Raw genomic sequence first — 21,679 nt, forward strand, 5'->3', positions numbered from 1 at the left:
ATCTGGTGGTAAGAGCGGACACTCATAAAAAAAAATCACATGAATGACACATACGTACTATTTCTTTCTTTTGTCGAAATATAACCACTCAACTGTAACCACTCAGCTGTGACTGACTGCAAGCGGAAGTTAAACCTGTGGACGGCTTCTACTGCTTTGTTCATATTCATTAGGTCAAGTGCAGTGTAATCGTAGAACTCATACATGTATAAAAAAAAATCACATTTTAATTCTCCAGTTTAGATGACCATTTGAATAAAGTCCTCTATAGGCTGCTATAATGATTTTAACATTTATAATATTAGTCTGTTTGAGAATGCTTCGAGGACGGAATACTACATTGCAATCATGGGTTGTGCATTTAAAGGAAAATTCAACCCTTTTTAAGAATTCACATTTCTAATTCCTGTGTCCCAGAACAGATTGGTTAACATTTGTGAGCATGGGGCACTCTCCACTAAAGTTAGAAACCAAAGGGTCATGCCATCCAAGTTTGCTCTATAACAATGAATGGGGCGTTGATGCTGTGAGGCTATAAAATTTTTGTGTAATTTCTTACACCATAACGATCGTTTCAAATCTTCAAACTTTATGTTCAATTTAAAATCTGGATGAGACCTGTTCGGGGGAATACTACACAGCTACTGCAGATCATAGGGTTAGCACATTGCCATTTGTCCCACATGACATTTAATCAATATCTTAGTGGAATATGCTGCTGACACTTCACAATGTCAGTGCCCCTTGTGTTAAGTAGCCCATTTGATGATTCTCTGATTTTTAGCTTTAGGACAGATAATACAGACATCACTGTTCTTGGGCAGGAATAACATACTGTATGTGACATTTAAGCCTTTTATTTAGTCATAATTGCTTTCAAATGAATGAACTGTATGTTTATGAATGTTGTGTGGTTATTATTCATTAGTGACTTGAACTTCATACACAGCTGCTGTTGGTCTTTTACTTGCAGTTCATCTTCACTTACAGCTGCAGTTTATGAATTTTTGCTGCAGCTTATGAACTTTGAACATTCCTTCACCCGCAGCATAAGTTTATGGATTTTGTGTCACTTGGGCTGATGTTTTTTGCTGGACTTGGACGGGTTTAATCTTTCCTGTGTGTTCATGAGACAAAGCGGCAAAACTCATCAGTACACCGGATCTCTTGGGCCAGACTCGATCCAAGTGTTTGCCAGAGTCATATGAATGAACAGTTCTTTCTTCTTCCTGGATCTTGTGGCTGATTTCACAATGGTCCAGTCAGGGTATCCACAGGCTTTAAGTGCATCCTTCAGGTGTCTGTGTTTCCTCTCTTGTGCCTGGACAATTGTTGGCACGTTATCAGCTCGGTGTTACAGGGTTCTGATATTTCCCAGCTTGTGTTCCAGCGTGTGGTGAGAGTCAAAGAGTAGGTACTGGTCTGTGTGGGTGGGGTTCCTGTATATTCCAATGTGGAGGCTCCTGTCATCTTCTATTGTGAAGGGTGTTGACATGTAGCAGGTGTTTTTTCACTGCTATCAATACAGTTTGTATTCTTCACCCCTTTTTCCCTTTTTTGCATCTCTTCATACTACTTCAATTGCTTCTTCATACAAACTCAAAGCAGCAACGCAATTTATCTTCTGCTTGTGCAGAAGCAGAAGCTGAAAGTTTCTAGTTACTCAAAGGACTGTGCAATAGATTAGCGACATAACAAGGAAAGACAAATTGATGCATTACCTAACACTAGCAAGTTTAAAAATCTCTCCAAGGTCCCGACTCTACTCATAAGTGGATACCAATGGCTACCTGAAATGTGAGAGAAAAATAATTCAAATATCTTCAAAACAGTGCAGCATGCTTTGAAAGGGGCTGGAGCTTGTAGAAACACTACATTAAAGTAGAACTAAATGGAAAATAATACAATGAACATTTTAAGTGTATGCTTGACTCATTTATAGATTAAAAATATGGATTTTGTGTGCTGTTTGGCACATGATCACAGACCAAGTTCACTTAGATTTATTGAAGTAAATGACAAGCTAAGTATGACAAGAGAAAAGAGGGGGAAAAAATTCAATCAAAGGCTGAAAAAAAAAAAAGGAAAGACAAAGCTGACTGTCTTCAAGAGGCTTCAGTCAGTGTCAGAGATATCTGCTCATTTGGTTTTGATAGTCTGCATCATTCACTTTTTATGTATCTGACTCTTCAGATCAAACAGCCAGGAGAGTCATCTAGTTCCTAACATTTGTTTAATGATAGACGAAACAAAAACAGAATATGCACAATCTGATGATTAAGAACATGCAAACTGCAAATACAAAAAAACACATGGATTTAAGATCCACGTCATTTTGAGACAGACACAGTGCAGAATCATGGGACTGCTTAACAGTCTATCATCCTTAGAAAAACAAACCGAACAGAGCAGAAGTGGTGCGAAAACAATCAGTGAGACATGACGTGAGGCAATAAAACTGGACAGAGAACAATAACATGGAGCATAGCCTGTTCATTTTACACACATGTACATAAATACATAAGAGGCACATTTGACAGGTAATAACCACCTACGGGGTGATCATGTCAGTCATGTTTTGGACGATCTTGTCCTTTTGTCTTCAGTGAGAAGATAAACCAATCATCTCAGCTTCTCTGCAGTTGTCTTTTCTCTTCATTTACAAATTCAGTGACCAAAATAGAAGACAACAACGCAGTTAAAATCTGTATTTCCACACATGTTCCTATTTCTCTACAACAATCGTGCCATAATTAGCTGTGTGGACGTTGTGTCCGCTCACTATACTGAGTTCTTGTTGGTCGGTGGAAATGGGTTTAAAGGAGTTTCTTTCACCTCTATCATGAAGAGAAAATGCCACCTAGTACAAAACTACAAGAACAAAAAAAAAAAAACTGCAAAGGGATATTTGCAGAAGTCATACTGTTGGTCTATGATGGTTTGTATTTCCATAATACAAAACTCACAGTGAGGAATTAAAGGGTCCAAAGGAAAATTAAGAGATCACAACACAAGACATACTCAGGGTCCCTACATCATTTTCATGTTATAAGTTGCTCTCAGACTGTCAAGTGAAGTCATACAGTGTGTAGCTGAGGATAATTCTCCAAAAACCCAGTCAACAATTTTTAGTGCAAAGTTTAGGTTGCACCAGGATATTTTCCCGTAATACTTTTGTCAAAACAATTTTAAGACTTGGTAGTAACTTTCCTGACACTTGTAGGAACCCCAAACATTACAAAAAATCCTTACCATGCCTCCAATAAGCCTCAGTGGTTTAACTCCACCACCAAAATCTTCTTTACCTCAAGTCAGTAGCATCAATAACAACTTTTTCTTTGACATTCCCAAGCTGCATCGTACAAGACACTCAAGTAGATCAATCATTAAATTATGTATCATGTCATATAAGTCAGGTGAGAAATTAACACAAACTAGATGATTGTACCTTTCTCACAATAATTTACTCACAAATCCTGTCTTATGAAGCTCACATGACGATAAGTCAAACACAGAAATTATCTAAGCGAGAGCACAGTGAGTGCTGGTTTCTTCTTTCTTCAGATCTACATAAGAGCCTGGTGCTTAAAGCTGTAACTTGTTAAAGACGGGAGCCGTTTTCTACAGAACGTTGTCCTGTTTATCAGTAGCATGTGTTATACCTCAGATGTGGGACTTCAGTGCTGTCCCTCCTATGAACTTAAAGAACTTAAAAAGTATTAAATGCCAATATCATTATCAGGAAAAACACATCTGCTATTATCACTTTTTAACAGATTACCAACTTATCCTGCAGTTTTCTTTCACAAAATAATCTCATGTAGAGGAGGAAAAATGCAAAGAAATTTGAAATTTTAAGTTTTTACAAAAAAAAAAAACTGCCTCTTGATTGAAAACCTATGTGCCAAATTTATCAGTGGATATAATTTAGAGAAGAAAGACTTCTGGTACTATGAGGTATACATGTTCGTAAAATTGCCAGAATTTGAAATGAGGTTTGGTGTGCTGTTCTTACTTGTAAAGAGGGAAAGTAAATAAGTAGTACTGAGGCAATGTCAGCAAAGTACTAACGCAATACTTAAAATCTGTGTTGTTTTACATGATCTTAAGCAGAAAGCCATGCAGTTTACTGTAAGCATCACAGTCAGACACTACAGTGTACATGTGTCATATTATTGTTAGTTGTATGATGTCAAATTTGGATATTTTAATGATGAAATTTAGATTGTGTAGGCTATGTTGTCATTTACTATGAGAAACTAATATATGGACCCTAAAATGTAATTTATTTCATCATAACAGCATTAGGCCAATGTAAAGTGAAATAATCTGATTCTGATGGTACAGCATTACAGGTAAACCATGTAACTGTCTACCAGGATGTGAATTGGGATAAAATCAAAGAATCTAGCTGGTAAACTTTTATCACAAAAAGTACTGAGGGTGGAAAGAAAATGCAACAGAGTGGTGGGTCACAAAGCAAAACAAAAATAAAACTCGTCTGAAGTGCACCCAGTATAAGCGCTGCTGTCATGTCTCAGATTTGCCTTTAGTGAGGCCGTGGGGTTTCCCCTGGCTTGCTCCAGGGCTGACGTACTGGCTCTGTGGCCTGCAGAGGGACTGTGGAGTGACCAGATGGGACTTCTGGTTATCTGACAGTTTTCTTTCTTTGTTTTTTTTTTTGTTTTTTTTAAAAGACCTTGATCCTCCTTTCAGGATCAGAATCACATATTCTTCAGTCCAGAAGAAGTGGGAGGGGGAAATTCTTGGCAACAGGAGAAGGAGGAGGAGGGACCAACAGTCTTCACTTGTGTGTTGCACTGATTCTGGGAGGTAAAAAACAGTGCGTTTGAAGGTTATATTGCACAGTTCTAAGGAATAGTAGACACGGACAGGTGACCGGGAGGTTATTGGCTGTTGCGGGGTGTTATATGGGTGGTGAAGCGGTGTGTGCTCTGTGGCCCAGCGTTGAAACACAGCACAGTGGCATTGTCTGTCTGGATCTTGAGCCGACACACAGGGCTGCGTGGGAGAGGGGCCTCATCTATGAGTCCAGAGAGTCAGCTGGAGAACAAACAAGAGACAAATAGGCAGACATTAGATTCAAAAGATAGGAAATGGAAATATCTCTCTCATTTCTTTACTGCTGTTCATTCTTTGATCTTCCAAAGAGAGAAGCCGGTGGAGATTGAACAAATTCATGACTACACACAGGTTGCATCACTTACATTGGAAAAAAAAAAAGAAGCTAATTTCTCATCTACTGTACAGCTAGGCTTCTGTATTAGAAGGTTTGTTTTTGCCCTCAAGTGATTTACACTCAGGTGTTTCATTCTCAAGACACAGCCTGAGCAACGTTTTTACTTTTGATGCTTTGTCTGGAGTTCATACACACTTTTTTGGAACTTATGTAATATTTAAACTTTTTTTTTTTTCCCCAAAACCGAAAACTAAGCCATTGCCTACTTTAAGGACCTGGTAAATTTACACCAGTTGCCAATAGTTATTAGCCTGTAAGTTTTATAGTCTTAGTTTTGTTAAGAAATATGTCAAGAGCAGGTTTGCTAATTGGAGTCAGAGCAGATCACAGTACTTAAAAAAAAACAAAAACAAAAACAAACACAGTATATACTTTTATTATAACACACTGTGCTTATGTACACAGTGAGTTATAATGACACTCTGGAACCTCCTCCTATTGAACACGGGATGTCATAAACGAACCAGCCAGCACTGGTGCATCAGTACACAAAGCCATTATTTCTATTCAATTTAACAACAGTTTGCAGTTGTACTACACCACCATGCTTCTTTCCATGCACTGAAAAACTTGTTGGACTGGAATCTGATCAAATTATTTATCCAAACGTGCACAGTCTTCCTCTCCTTACCTTCCTGTGGCGGGTCAACATTGATCTCTTCTGTCTCCTCGGTGTCGTCCCTCATCTCCTCATCTGCATCTTCGTCATCTTCTAGTTCGCTGGCGATGAGCTGACGGGCCAGCTTGATGTTCAGGCCCTCATTGTAGTGCATCTTCCTCATCATCTGAAAATGCTTCTTTTTGGCTGCAGAGGAAGAAAACACAGATAATATAGGGTGGTTAAATATACTGCTGGCACATTACATCCCTACTGCTAAAAAACAATGGTTGAACTTGTTCAGCATTATCCATGGAAAGGCTGCTGCATGCCTGCATGTGCTTTCTCCAGTTCACACATGTTAAATGCTAAGTAAAACTTTCTCCTACATTAAAAGGGTTCAAATGCAAATAGCACACAGTGAGGGAACTGATGAGGGTTACTTCAGTGAACAATCACTTTCAAGTTTTTGCTGAGACCTTAGGATGAACAGTAACTGCACAGAAATAAGTTGAAAGGAGGGTATGACGCAGACTGTACAAGGCTAACAGAAGACATGTTGGATGCTCTGTGTGTGTGTATCTAGAAGTGTGTAGACAGAATGGGGTTTGTCTTGTATTTTGGGTTGATCCCATGAAGATCTAAATATAAAAAAAATATTCATGTAAAACATTCATTCTACATTCCATTCTCTTTCATCTGAAAAATATAATCTGTGTCTAAATCCGCAGAAGCTCTAAAACTGGTGTTAAAATTTTCCAATAGGTGGCACAAGTTGGCATGTCTAGAACTGTGTCAAAAACTGCTGAACCTGCAGCTCTGCAGTTTGATTACATCCACTGGATTTGCAGTTTCCAGATTTTTCTCTTGCTTTTAGAGTTCAGATATAAATATGAAGTGGCAGCAGAAGACACTATGTGTTAAAGTGGAGAGTAAAAATAATCAGGTGAACTGTAGGACACATTCACTGCAATTAGCAAATAGCAGCTATTACCATGGATACGGATATGCAGCAGATCTCTCTTTCTGAGCTGTTGAGTTATGGCTGGGCTGCTCAATTTTGAAACAACACGACATCATCATCATAGATGAAGGCACCAGTAAGTGTGATCAATTAAAGGAAAAGCATCTCCGTCCGTGTTTACCTTGTTCTTCAGGAGTCAGCTCCTCTTCCTCCTCCTCACTGCTCTCTTCCTCTTCCTTCATGAAGCGAGGCTCTGAACCCTCTGCTGCTGCCAGCCTTTAAAAGAAGACAGAAAGGGACACAAAATAAGTACAAGAAATTTCACTTTATTACAATTCAAGAGTATTGCCATTCCCATTCTGCCTTCCCTTTTGTTGTGTTTTAATCATAAATGAGCACATGACCAAAAAAACAGGAGATCAACAGAAATTCCTCCTAAAGTTACTGTGGAGAAACAAATAACACTTCTAAAAAGGCTTGCTATAGAGCGAAACTGACATTGGACATTGAACACAGATGGAGAGATATTAGGCGAGGGGGAGGAGAGAGTAGGCACAGTCAGAGTGTGTGAGTACTCAAGCATGAGACAAAAATAACAAGAGTTACTATCCCCCTCTCACACACTCACAAAGAGCTTTAATAGCAGAGGAACAAAATGAATAATGGTTTATGGCTCGACGGACGGTTGTGAATATGTGGAACTGCCCTGGGGAAGCTCTCCATTTACTGCACTACTGCTCTCCAACAAACTGACCTGATTCACCCAGACAGAAGGACTGTCTATTTCACTAGTTTTAAAAAATGCACCAATAATGGTATAAGATATACAAGGCGGATGGGGATAGAGACAGAGACAGGAAGGAAGAGAGGATGTTTAAGTGATGAAGTGAATTAGGTAGCAGGTAAGTAAAGCGTAGTTGGAGAAGAGAGACTGCGAGTGGATGTTGGAGAGAGAAAAGAACAAGAGAACGGAGGAAAAGAGCAGCTGTTGTACTATCTGGAGGGTTTAGTGTAAAACAATGGAAGGCACTCTGTACGGAAGTAAACAAAGGCTGCTAATTGACTTGCAAGCCTGGAGCTAATCACTATCCTCTCAGTGGCACACACACTCAAACTAGCTCATCCCATCCCTGCATCAATGCACTTATGTAAGCACGATGGCCCACAGCAAACACACTTCTCAAGCTCCCATTAGCATCCAGAAGACAGCTCTGAGTGATAGAAGTACTGTACAAAGACTTGAGTTCAAAGGCTCAGGGATAAGGCAAAGATGTTATTCATTGTCCTACTCCAAATTTGCTTCAGCTCACCTACAATGCCTACGAGTTACTTTGCTAAAAACACTATGCAACTTTTTGTGATGAGTATGCTCTCATGACTTACTTTGATGAAAGATTTTCACATTTAGACAATATGACAGTGATGCTCTTAATCAAAACAAAACATGGTTTGTAGCTGCATTTAATTTCTATGGAGGCTCCTTGTCATTTTCTGACCTACAGCAGACTTCTCCCTCTGACTGCTGAATGTTGGTTAACACGCTGGTTCCAGAAAAAGGCTGTTCTTTGATTCTGATGCGCTGACAACAAAAACTTATCTTTTCAGTTCCAGTTAATACAAACATTTCTTGCAAGTAAAACTGACATTTAAAGAAGACGAGATCTAAGCAATGCACATTTACTATTTTTATTTTTATTGCTACTTCTCTTCTATCTTGCTACTTCTATTTTTACTTCTATGTTGTGGCTCTGACCCTCTGCACTCTCCACGTGTGGTTTTAAAGATTTGTTCTTTCAAAGATGCTCTGGATACAGCAAAATGTATCTAATAAAAATAAGTATATTCCACTATATTTCACTGTTGTGTATTGTGGAAGCATAGTGGCACAAAACTCACTGCTATTTCTCTCTGATTGTTGAGCAGCATGTCTGTAGTACTAACGGCCAGTGTGATTTAGAGCTTTTCCTCACACTGCATAACTCTTTTCCCCCCTGGAATTCAAGTCTGATGGGAAACACCCATCAACCCATTGTTTATTGATCAGCAGCTGGTGTGGCTGAGAGTAAAAATGCAGGAAGCCTTTCCATGAGAACAAAGAAATGCTGTCAGATGATGTTAAACCAACACTCAGCGTACTGCTCCACACAGAGTATTAGACAGTTACATGGGGTTGGATCATGTCTAATGGTTTGTAATTTATATGATAATGCATACAAGAGATACACATTTTTACAGGAGTGGTTTATGCATATTTAATATCTGATTGAAAAAGAAGATTATTGGTCAAATAAAATAATAAATTTGAATACATCATTTTGGGCTTTGGGAAATTATAGTGGACACCTTTCACTACTTTCAAACATTTTATATACAAAGCGATTCATCAGATAACCATCAAAATAATCTGCAAATTAATCGATAATGAAAATAATTGCTAGATGTAGCACTAATTTTCAATTTATTGCTGTATTAATATCTTGGAAAAAGATTAGAACACACACACACACACACACACACACACACACACACACACACACACACACACACACACACACACACACACACACAGTCTCTTTAAGTTGGCAGTATATTCCAGACCAAATCATCATGTTCTCAAAGGACAGTGGATTTGCAACATACAGAGTTTAGTAAAAAAAATGTTTCCTTCTTCTTTTGACTACTTGTCAAGTTGTGTCTACTCTCTCCATGACTCTTAAGTATCTTGTACAAGCCACTGAACTGAACAGACCTGCAGTGAAACATACTGCTCTCTGAGAACACGCCAAACTGAACTGAGTTTGGAGGATATACTGCTGACCTTTTCCACAGTTCTCTCAGTTTTGTTCTCTTCCAGTGGAAAAAGGATGAAGTTTGTCAAGATGCATTTAGTGAACCCAGCCTGGAGCATTGTCAAAGGCAGTCAAAGCAGTGCAGTCTGGGAGTGAGTGCACTGCCTGCCGTGTCTGAGTGCGTGCGTAAACAATATGGGATAGCTTTCTGCCTGCCTTTCTGCCACTACTGTCACTGAGGTAAGCAGTATGAAAGATTAAGGTACACCAGTGCCAAATATAATAGGTTAAGAAAAATAATAATACAATATCTGTAGTGTTTTAATGTGTTGTCCGAAATGTTTCTTTGTGTAATATTGCTGTAAAGTGGCCATTAAGTGTCTTAGGGACCGTCAGAGGCTGAACAGTAAACACACACTTATCAGGTATTGTTAGTCTTGTTCACTCTAGTTGGAGGACAAGGACATTGGTGTGTATGTTTAGGTGTGGCTTATCTGGGCTACACCTGAGAGCACAAAAGACTTTTCTCCCTTTTCCCAGGTTATATTTCTGCTTCACTAAAAACCTAAAATGCTACACACGTGTAGTGGCGACTACAAATGTAGCAGAGCTGTTCCTGTGGCCAAACTAATCACCCCTCCCGCCATTGCTTGCTTTCTCCCTTCCTCTCTACTTCTGTACTTACTTTGATACCAGGTCATCAGCTGCAAGTCCACCGTGGCCCTCCGAGTCACTCAGCGCCCCCTCGTCATCATCATCCCCCACCATCCTGAAAGAGAGGAAATAACCATAAAAAGATGAGTGGAGGAGTGGAATGAGGTGAGGGAGGGAGGATTGAGAAAGAAAGGAAATATAGACACAAGCAAAAGCAGATAGTCACACAGACAAGTTGACAGATAGGATAAAAGGTGGTGAGGAGGACAGGACAGAGGACCACGAGGAGAGAAAGGGGAAAAGTCTGTGACAAGGGTGACCTTCCCTGCAGCACACTAACATATTGGATTACAAACCTGCTGAGACATTCCTGTAACACCAACACAGACACAGACACAGACACACACACACAGACACAGACACACACACACACACACACACACACACACACACACACACACACACACACACACACACACACACACACACACACACACACACACTGACCTAACTCTCCTACACTGGCACTGATAGGAGCTTTAGACAGGCTGCGTGATCATCTCAGGGTCAATTCTGTAGTGTCCTCAATGGAAATATTTTCAGTGTAAAAGAATGTCTGCAGATGCCTTATAATTTAAAATATAACAAGGATCAACTAAATCAAGTTTGCTATCTGTGTTATCTACAGAAACAGACAAAGGGAAAATTCTGTCTGAAGCCTCTGACCTGTTGTAAGGTGTGCTGGGTTCGTCTATCTTCATCAGGCCGTAGTCTTTGTCGGCTGGGTGGTATGTGGCCAGGATGTTCATCTCATCCCATTTCTGGGATTTCTTCCTGTAAAAAGGATCAAAGAAAAAACAGTGAGAGGTAAATGAGGGTCAAATGGACAGACATTCAATGAGGACCACTGTGCAGCAGCTACCCACCACCACCACCACATCCTCCGGGAGAAGAGTGACCAGATTTAATGTAGGACTGAACGTGCCCCAGTTTTCTCTCGCACTGCATTATTTTGGGATCGCACAGATAATAAAGCCCCAAAATGTCATCGGCACCAATTTGGCTTCCTAAGACTTTCCGGAAGTGGCATGATATTTCATTTTGTGTCAAGGTAATCCATCGGGGATGTAAACAAGGGGCTGAGCAAGTGAACAAGGTCAACAACTGTTAAAGTTAAACATCGGTCTCATTTGATGCAGTTGCTTTTACAAGAGTCGATTTTTGAAACACACCTGTTCCTAATCCCCCAAATGGTTCCACTCTCATCCGGGAAAAAAGGTTGTCACCTCTGCATGCTCCATCGGGGCTTTTTGTTCACAATTACACTAATCCTTGCTGCCCTTTCAAATCCTCAGAGGAAATGAACAGAAACCAAGACTAAATCAGCACCAAATGAGAAATTTAGCTTGAGAGGATAAAGAGAACACCTGCCATTATAGTGCAGGGGAGAAGAAGTGGAGACTTTTTTTTTTTACTTACAGAACTTACAGAAAAAAATGCATTTCCCACTGCAAATTCGTTTTTTAATCAAGCATTTTGTTATTTTGTGTTTAACATCCTCCTGAGGTTTGACATCATTTGGTTTCTGTACTCTCACTTGCAATTATCTCAATTTTTAATTCTGAATTTCTTTCCTCTTTTTTATGTACTGTAATGCTGTGACATATCATTGTTTACTTATTGTTTTGTTTAAACTACACTGAAACCTAAAGCTATAAATCCAGGTGCTCCTGGGAGTTATCTGGCTTTCTCTAGCCTTTTCTGCCAAGGTACTGTACATCAGCTCTGACCTTGTTTATGGAACAAAAGGTCGTGTATCATGGGAGACAGGCAGGGGGTGGGAGAGCACAGAGGCTAAATCCTCCACCTGCTGCTACAAGCCTGCAGAGCTTTCCTACCTCTCTCCCTCACAACAGACCTCAGTCATAAAGATTTTGCAAATACCCATATAATTTGTTCTGTCCCACTTGGAGCACCAAAGGAGGTGGGAGTCCTAACGCTCAAAAGATAACCTGCCAATCACAAAAAAAGTGTAAGAAACCAATTTTCATACTCTTTTCTGTCACTGTCCTACATGGCAAAGTCTATATGTATGGCACTACCTACAGTTACTGAAGAAAAATAAAATAAAATTTTTTGTGCTAGAAAGATCAGATGTCATGCACTACTACAGGACACAGTAACACGCACACATAGAGGGCGGTCGATAAATCAATCCATTTGGTTGTGGATGCTGAGCCAAGTTGATTTCCCTGGATGCTACACTGTCTTTGGCAGTTTACTTTGGTATTTAGCTACACAAGTGTATGAAAAGGTAGATGTACACAGTATACATTTTATGATTGTGAACTGACAGTGGAAAAACAGGCTACATTAGTCATTTAAAGACAGGTGCCTAAGACAAGTGTTTCTTGTGCATCAGCAGAAAGGTGAACTAATGCATAAAAAACTTTTTGCATTCAATGAGAGTAAGCAGATTTCTTATTGTGATAAAGGTACTATCCTTGCATCAGTTCAAACTGACACATCAAACAAGGGAAATAGTTTTGCACAGCAAATAAGCATTAACAAACATCAGTATGGAAACCTTCCAGTCATGAGGTTTGAAAGGTTATGGGTAAGACTTATGCACATTAGTCAACATGAAATGGCAAAATAATGAGATGCTGATCTGCTTATGGGAAGCTGGAAAATGGCCTAGTGGTTTGAGAAACAACTCTATAAACAGGCAGCCAGGTAGGCCAATGTTGATCATACTGATAAAATGTCCTTGACCAACATACTGAAAAAGCACACACACTTAAGTTGCTACATTGCTGGATGTGCTTTTGTTACTGCAACAAATCCAAAACTACAGAACCTCTGCATATACTACATATAACAACCCTGTAAAGTTTTTTTTTATCTGCATCTGGATCCAGAACTCGGTCAAAATACACAAAGTGAGGGACAGCCATATTCCAGTGACTATTAGGACTTTGTTCAAGGATGAATTTGATTTCATATCCTCCTTCTTGACAAACAAGATGGGAAAATCTTTGGCAGAGGAAGAAAGGTAGAAAACACTAGTTACAGGTTTAGTCACTACTTCTCCAATTTAGTCAACATTTTCAAAATCAAGCTCTGCTCTGAGAAATAAGCACCACTTCTTAAATTTGAAACTCTGCTAAAGCGCCCCGATAGATACTCGTTGTTAACATCTGGTAGAGAGTGTGTTGCGACAATGGGTGTTAATAAGTGTGTATTGCTTAACTCCGGTGTGTTTGTAGTTACACAACCCAGAAGCGGACAATCATGTTCTATTTCCACCAAACTGATGTTGCCTTTAAATCCACTCCGGTCCACTCACTCAAATCATCACAAAAACTCTAATACAATGATGATGCACCTGCCTCTGCAAGGAAAAAAAAAACAAAAAAAACACAGCACCAACCACTGGCACTCACTAAATATAGAGCTGTATCTCTCTTACGATGGTGACTATCTCTCGAGGGTGGTCAACAGCTGGCGACATAACGCTTCAGGAAAACTCATTAAATAGAGTGAGTCATCACTGAGAGTTGAGCTGTGCTATCAGGTAGCATAGTCAGAGGGGAGTGGGGAAAGGTCCAGCCCTGTGCTCTCCAATACAGAGTAAAGCCACCAGCAGTAACAGCAGCAGGCCATTGTTTAACAGTGGAGACAGTTGCTGGTCGAAATGAACAAAGTATCAAACTTGTACACACACTGTATCGAGGCAAAAGTAAAAGGGGCTTCTCATAAATTTTACCTGTCCCTCTTTCCCAGCCAAATAAACACACATAATTTGAACATTTAAAAAATGTAGTAAAGGAATTTCGGTTGAGTGACATCAAAATACTTTTTTTTTTTAAAATAAACTCCATGCCAATTATTGAATGTTTTAAAGAAGGTAAACATTTTTGCACACTGTCACTTCCTTACTTAAGAGTGTTGTAGCCCACCTTTGCTTCAACACAGAGATATCAGAAGGTACATTTTTCATTGCCCAATAATTTGACAATATGCAAGAGCTCCAAGACAGTAATTTAATTTTATGACAGCCCTCTTGGCAAGTGCTAAAAAATAACTTTTTTTTCATAAAACCCTTTCCTGCTGTGTAGTTTTTGGTAAACACTCAACACAAGTGCAAATTCCTCAGTCAGCAGTGGCACAGTAAAAGATTACACGAAGTTTGATAGATAGCCAACTAGATTTAGGACTAAACAATTTCTTAAGTCCTTGTCATCTCTCCAGACCTAAGAGAAAAAGTGCATCAGAAGAGAAGCTGAGTCAAGAGGAGGGACCGCAAATTGGATACACTGGCTGGCTACATCGGTAGCTATAGTAAGGTCAGGATGTGGGGAAATGTGCGCGGGATTTTAACTGATAAAACTGACAAGTAAAATTATTGCTGGTTGTACTGAATGTAAATCTCAACTTATCCACACAGCCACAAAATGCAGCTACAACTTTTTATTATCACGAAGGTCAAATGGTTCATTTCATTTTAATAAAATTACACCCATATTAACTAGATTTAAGTTTTACACAGTTTTACTGCCTTGTCCTCCTTTATCCCTGCAGACCAGATGTGTCCTGACACCTGTTGATTGTGGCTCCCAGATTTTTCCGATCAATACAGAAACTGTTTTAATTGTCTGTGCCCACAGTTGACTTCAACTGACCTGCACAGAGGAGGATAATTTGCCTGAGTGGTATTTTTCTGCCCACATTATGTGAAGTCAGAGATTCACTGCCTGCCAGTCAAACTGTCCATCACACAGTCAGGATGAGGCTCGAAAGACAGTGAAGGAGATTAAGTTTCATGGAGGCAGCCATAAATTATACATGACTGGGTGTGAGGCTCATGCATCACTGTTAACTAAATAATAGTGGGTGACTGAATGGTTGACAAAAAGTCTGTAATGGGTTAAAAAAAAAAGAAAAGAAAAAAGGAGCCAAGGCCCTACAGTACCAAAGGACATAATGTTTATGTCCCGTTGTTGGGATAAAAGCAGATAGCTGTTAACCCAAATCTAAGAAAACACAAGTTACCTCAGTTAGTCTTTGAATATAGGATAAATATACAGAGTTGTAGCTGCAACGGAAATAAGCAAATGGAACATGTGTGGGTTCCTCTATAGTCCCAACTTCCATTGTCATCATGGGATAAAGGAAGTTTTATTTTCTCTGCTCTTTATATCTTTACTTACAAAATACACACAGTCATTCTGTATTTTCAGTGGTTCATGGTTGTGGTTGACTTCTGCAGATTGTGTTTGTCTCCACTAATTAAAAGGTGATAAAAAAAACAGGCATCAAGAGAGATGCACTGTGAGAGCTGAGTGTTACATCTTCTGGGTACATGTTGTGACTCTAGAAATCTATGGTGGGAAGCTGAATTGTTTAAACATGGACAGGTGGTAGACCACATGAATGCCGGGTTGTAGGTATTTGTAGAGCTAGTTCAGGATATCCTCTGGGTACTGTAGAATGTGCTAGAAGGCAATGTGATATGTTCCATACAATTGAAGCTGATAAGAAGGAAAATATGTCTGAGTTGCTGTCACACTCAGTGTGAGCTGTGCTGTCCTGAATAATGGCAAGAAATACTAAAGAAATAAAGGTTGCCAATCTTCAATATTTTATGTGAAATACCAAACTGAAACACCTGAATTTGTTTATATGCACAGTGCCTCAGTAGTTGAGTCCTGTCAAAATGGATAAAGGCTGACATTGGAGAGTCATCATTTGGGTATGTCAAAAAAAAAGAAGAAGAAAGATGACTTACACTGTCATGGGATTATGAAAAATTCACAATTAAACTGTGTGTGAGGAGCTAAAAAAAGTATAACTAGATAATAAAATAAAAGCAAAAGATTATTAAAACACTTCCGCAAATAAAAATATATTGTGTGTGTGTGTGTGTGTGTGTGTGTGTGTGTGTGTGTGTGTGTGTGTGTGTGTGTGTGTGTGTGTGTGTGTGTGTGTGTGTGTGTGTTTGCTTTAAACAAGAGCTGACAGTGGCAGCATGGATGCTACAGCATGGACAAACCTTGTTCGTCTCATCTCTGTGGATTTGGTGCTTGGATGCACAAAGGATCCTTCCAGAGAAATATTTTTCCCCTACTTCCTTGTCACTCAAAGAGAGACTATTTTTGTATCAACACAGAAAAAGCCCGATTCACTGTTGGGAATGGAATTCACTAATAACTGCCATCCTTCAATGGCCTAATTTCTCACACTGCAGCTCAGAGAGGACTGTTGCTAATTTCTGGACCTGCTGGTGTGGGAGACACAGGGGGCACAGTAGATGATAAATCACACATTTAACATTCAATTTAAACCAACAAAAAAAAAAAGAAAAGAAAAAAAGCTGGTTACCTTTCAAAGTAACTGGCAGGACATATGGAGAAATTAGGCATAAAGCTGATAAAGTTATTTTGATATTGATATATATATGACATGAGAAGTGATATGGATGTTCATATAAATGATCAGAAGCACTTTAGATTAGCTATTTTCAAATGGTTCCTAATTTGTATTAGATCTAATAATATACAAATCTCCCGAAAACCTCAAGGGATGATACTGCCCAACTGAACTGTTAACAGGAGGCAGAATCTCCAGCTAGCACAAATGATTTAGCAGCATTTGCCAGGTGGGTGGTGTTAATGCATCACCCTGACTGTGAATCACACAGAATTCAATTCTGGTAAAACCTTAAAAGCCCTGATATGTTGGTGTATTTTTATTTTTTTTAGACTTAATCACATCAACATATTTTGAGCCATGATTGTTGGCAACATCTTTCAACTTATGTTTTTTTTAAAAAATAGTTTACAGCTTCTGTTTTTAAAGTAGTTTAGCAGATGTGCTTAAAAGAGAGATAAACATGCTCAAAGGCACTTTGAAAAACCCTGTTGGGATTTGAACCAGCAATGTATTAAGCATGAGACAACCTCCTAAACAGACCTGCAACCATTTTTGCCTACGGTATTTTTTCACTCAGTCACTCACAGACATGTTCTCAGATGACAAACAGAGCTAAAAATATCAAACAATGGTTTTTTTTTTCAACATTTTATAGTGCCACTGCTACAGTATATTAATTATACAAAGAAAGGCATTTTTGTGTTTTATCAGGTTTTCTGTTTTTTCCTCCAAAAAAAATCTCTTTTACATATCCTAATGTATGACCTGGACGAATGAGAACATTCACAGACATCCTAATGTATGATTAACTTGAAACCCCATGTCAGATAAGCAGAGATTACAAGAATGTTTGATAATCAAAGATAATGTATGTTTTTTTTCTTGAAGAGATAATTAAAAAGCGGTCACATCATTCAGTTATGATGTATATTGGCAAGAATGCAACCTAATTTACAAGCATCACTCCGGGAATGCTGTGTGTCCAGAGTTTCCTGGGGGCAGAGAGGAGACTGCGAGTTGGCTGTGGGAGAGCAGAGTATTGAAATAACCAAACAGGGGCTGGTGATCTGGGGCGTTCAGTCTCACTGCCACAGTGAAAGTGTCAGTGTGAATGATATCAATTCATAGGAGAAGGCAAGGCTCCGGAGAGAGAAGACTGTCGTTTTGGTGCTTGGATGCACAAAGGATCCTTCAAGAAAACAATTTTTCCTCAACTTTCTTACTCAAGGAAGTATTATTTTTGTATTAACACAGAAAAAGCTCAATTCACTGTTGGGAATGGAATTCACTAATAACTGCCATCCTTCAATGGCCTAATTTCTCACACTGCAGCTCAGAAAGGACTGTTGCTAATGTCTGGACCTGCTGGTGTGGGAGACGCAGGGGGATGATAAATAAATCACACATTCAACATTTAACTCCAACCACCTAAAAGAAATAGCTGGCTACCTTTCAAAGTGACTGGCAGGACATATGGAGAACATAATCATGAAGCTCATAAAATCATTCTGATAAATATAACATGAGCAGTGACGTGCATGTTGATCTAAATGATCAAAAACATTGTAGATGAACCAAGACCGTTTTCAAATGGCTCCTAATTTGTATTGGGTCTAATTTTCAATCAGTTCAAATTCCAATATAAATCTTGTGAAAAATTCAACCAACTCAACTGTTACTCCAGAGAGAGAGAGAGAGAGAGAGAGAGAGAGAGAGAGAGAGAGAGAGAGGGAGAGGGAGAGAGAGAGAGAGAGAGAGAGAGAAGCCAACACCCAATTCTCGTTTACCTGACCATAGGGCTAAGCACCTATTAGACAACAGAACAACTAATTTCAGTCACAGATGAGTGTTCACAGTCTACATTTTGGTAGACCATTCTAGAGTGTAGTCATGCCCATAAACAGCGAGACTGTTGGCACACCCACATTTATTTGCGCTGCAATGCACTTGACCTCATCTGAGATGTCCCCACTGCCATCGAACACGTTTGATATTTTAGTCGAGCGTCCTCTGCTGTGAGTGTTTGATTGAGCCAAAATGACGCCCTGGCCAGCACCAGGATGGACGTTACGCCCAGCAATGTGAGATGTCCTCTGACAAAACATGGACTAAAGGGCAAATGAGATGCGTTCAGGACGCTGGGGACCTGGCAGGGGTTTTAATGGTAATGGTGAATATTAAAACAGCAGTCTTATGAGATGGTTGTAGATGAACTAGAGCAGAGGTGTGGAGATCAGAATAGTCTTGTTTAGAGACTTGTTTACCACAGATTTTGCCCTCTTTTGACACACACTGGTGTTTCAGAGCCAGCGCAGGCCTGTAACACAGCTGTCAGTGTCACATGTAACATCAAGTGTTTGTTGCCAGATTATAACTCGGGGTACACCCAGCTCTGCTTTGTCAACCCACCCCATTCAAACTTATCAACTCACAATGCCCTTTAAAGGCTCTAAACAACACATATTGTACCATTTTTAGTTTAAAGCTTAAGCAATAAATCCAAAACAGCAATACCGTAAAGAATTGTTTGTGCCTTTGTTATACTGTAAATGGCCTAGATCCTAGTCACTCTTATGCAATCTGTAGCAGACAGTGTATCATACAATGTACTGTTTGTCTTACAAATTACTAGGGCTGAAACAATTGGTCAATTACTTGACAAACTGATTGACAGATAATTCATTGACAACTGTTTTAATAGTCCATTATTCCTTTCAGTCATTTTTCAAGAAAAAATTGTGAAGAAGAAAAAAAACTAGACATTCTCAGGTGTCAGATACTCAAATGGCAGGATTAGCTGCTTCTTTTTGTCTTATATACTGTAACAGTGAGGTGAATAGGTTTGGGTTTTGGACTTTTACTCAGACAAAACAAGACATCAGCTGCGAAGTTGTGGTCAGTATTTTGTTTTTCTCATTTTATAGACCATGAAAGAAACATAAATCTGCAGAGTAATTCTATAAGGAATACAACCGTTAATTGCAGCTTTACAATTTCCATACACACAGTGCATGCCAGCAATGTCCACAGGCAGAAGGCATATTCTCAGTCAGTGTTGAAATTCAATTTACAGAAAAGCTCACTGCTCCAGATGTAATTACCATTGAGGGAGTACAAAACTTGACTTGGAGCATTTAAATTATTTAGTAAAATACTACGGGGCGTCAAAAACTTACTGATACACTCGAGGGGTAAGCTATAGCATCAAACTAAGGTTATACGACAACATGACAATTAGGGGTAAACAATATTTAATTCAATATAAGGCTTTATCTAGATCAGAGCGAGACTTCTGTTCAAGCTGGTATTAATTTGCCCTATTATGGTCATGGCAGCATGGGGGTTGTCACAGATAAACGATGTTTATTACCCATCTTTTTCTAACTACCACTAAGTTATGTCAACAGTAAGAGTTTTATTACAGTTTAGTGTCTCTAACAAACATAACAATTACTGGTTACCACCCGTCCTCATCACATCATTGGCTAACGTTCAAGCTAACCATACAAACGTCTCCGAGAGGCAAACGTTAGCTCTGCGTTACACATACCATCAATATGTTTATCTGGGAATAGAAACCATTTCATAGACAACACACAGTGTTAAGTGACATTAACAAACAGAGAGGCGGCTTTCACGTTACATTTAGCACGACAGGGGAGTAACGTTAGAGGCTAACAAGTGTTTAGCTAGCTAACGATACCGGGCTACCAACCTCACGATAGTCAAGTAGAAAACTTACTGTTGGTCATCTTCCGAGAGTCCAGGGGCTTGTTCAGGATTATCCCCTGGCACCTCGTCCTGCAGCGATTTGACGTTTGTCCCGCTGTTCTTGTTTTTAAGAATGCCTTTTATCGGCCGGGGAGCTGCCATTCCCACACGCTGACTGTCAGTCCGGCTGGCTGGCTTTACTGTTTCTCTTCAACTGATTTTCTGCTTCTGTGATTTCTGCGACTCAGTTACCAATGACCGATTCGGTTTGAAACACACTCCCCGTCATAACTCAAACCGCTTCCAGAAACTCAACAGAAACCTAGGAAGAGTCCTGGCGGCTCTGCATGTCGACTCCCAGGTTGTTCACTGACTGGTGGGGCAACAGCACTACTAGCGAGTCGGTTAGGCTCCAGTAAACATCGCGAGATTTTTGCTATCGTGCTGCCTTCGAGTGCCTGGAAATTTCTTGCTATGTTACGAAGGTGACAAGAAAGTCTTTATAGAAAGTCTGCATTATTTCACTGAGATAATGTGTACTGCAACAACAGTGACATTTTTGGGATTAAAATGAATGTGAATTCATGAACCCGAACTTTCTGTTGAATGGCAGGTGGATGCGAAAAGAATATCCACAGGGCAAGACAGATCATGATACAATTTTAAGAATGTCCTCAAGGCAGGAGACTGGTCTTTTTAGTCATGATAAATTTTAAGAATATCCACACGGCAGGAGACAGGTGTTTTTATTCATGATACATTTTAAGAATATCCACAAGGCAAGAGGCTGGTGTTTTAATTGATGATAAATATAAACACTAATCACAGATAAAGGTTCCAGCACAGTCAAGTGTTAACATGGTAATGGAATTATAGACTACAGTATACAATAGTACATACTGTATGTTAGCACTCTTTGCCTTGCATTTCTATTTAAGGCAAGTCATTTCAACTACGGCAAGTCCTTGCTTGGACTTTTGTCCAACACAAACTTTAATTCATAAGTAATTTAACTTCCTGTAAGTAAGTATGACAAAAATGTAACGTAATGTTAATAATATTAAGACTGACGCACGTTTGGTTGCTGTGGTGACACGTACTGAATATTTAGTCTTGATCGTCATTTAAACATAAACAAACTCAGAGTCGGCCAGAAAACACCAAGACAAGTTTCACTCGACGATTATTTGAAAAAGACGACCTCCATCGACCACTTTTTCCATCCTGACATCGACTGACCATAAACTACATAGGACAAAAGTTGTTCA

At 39.4% G+C, this 21,679-nt stretch overlaps 1 protein-coding gene across 1 annotated transcript; it reads right to left on the reverse strand.

Moving 5' to 3' along the window:
* Window positions 1-1,987: 1,987 nt before the first annotated feature.
* ppp1r2 (protein phosphatase 1 regulatory inhibitor subunit 2) lies at window positions 1,988-20,792 on the reverse strand. The gene is made up of 6 exons (XM_022738563.1): window positions 20,443-20,792; window positions 10,992-11,099; window positions 10,297-10,380; window positions 7,004-7,098; window positions 5,892-6,065; window positions 1,988-5,064 (listed from the first exon to the last, which is right to left on the reverse strand). The coding sequence occupies exons 1-6, from the start codon at window positions 20,571-20,573 to the stop codon at window positions 5,045-5,047; spliced, it is 612 nt and encodes a 203-aa protein (XP_022594284.1). The 5' UTR covers window positions 20,574-20,792; the 3' UTR covers window positions 1,988-5,044.
* Between the last annotated feature and the right edge of the window lie 887 nt (window positions 20,793-21,679).

This window comes from Seriola dumerili, unplaced genomic scaffold (genome assembly GCF_002260705.1).
Source record: "Seriola dumerili isolate Sdu_G_001 unplaced genomic scaffold, Sdu_1.0 BDQW01000002.1, whole genome shotgun sequence".
Lineage (NCBI taxonomy): Eukaryota > Metazoa > Chordata > Actinopteri > Carangiformes > Carangidae > Seriola > Seriola dumerili.

Excerpts from the sequence above, each read along its gene's own strand:
- ppp1r2 (XM_022738563.1), bottom strand. The coding sequence starts at position 20,573 with ATGGCAGCTCCCCGGCCGATAAAAGGCATTCTTAAAAACAAGAACAGC. Across the intron at positions 11,100-20,442 it reads CTCTCGGAAGATGACCAACA|GAAGAAATCCCAGAAATGGG; the intron begins GTAAGTTTTCTA and ends TCCTTTTTACAG. Across the intron at positions 5,065-5,891 it reads TGTTGACCCGCCACAGGAAG|CTGACTCTCTGGACTCATAG; the intron begins GTAAGGAGAGGA and ends TTTGTTCTCCAG.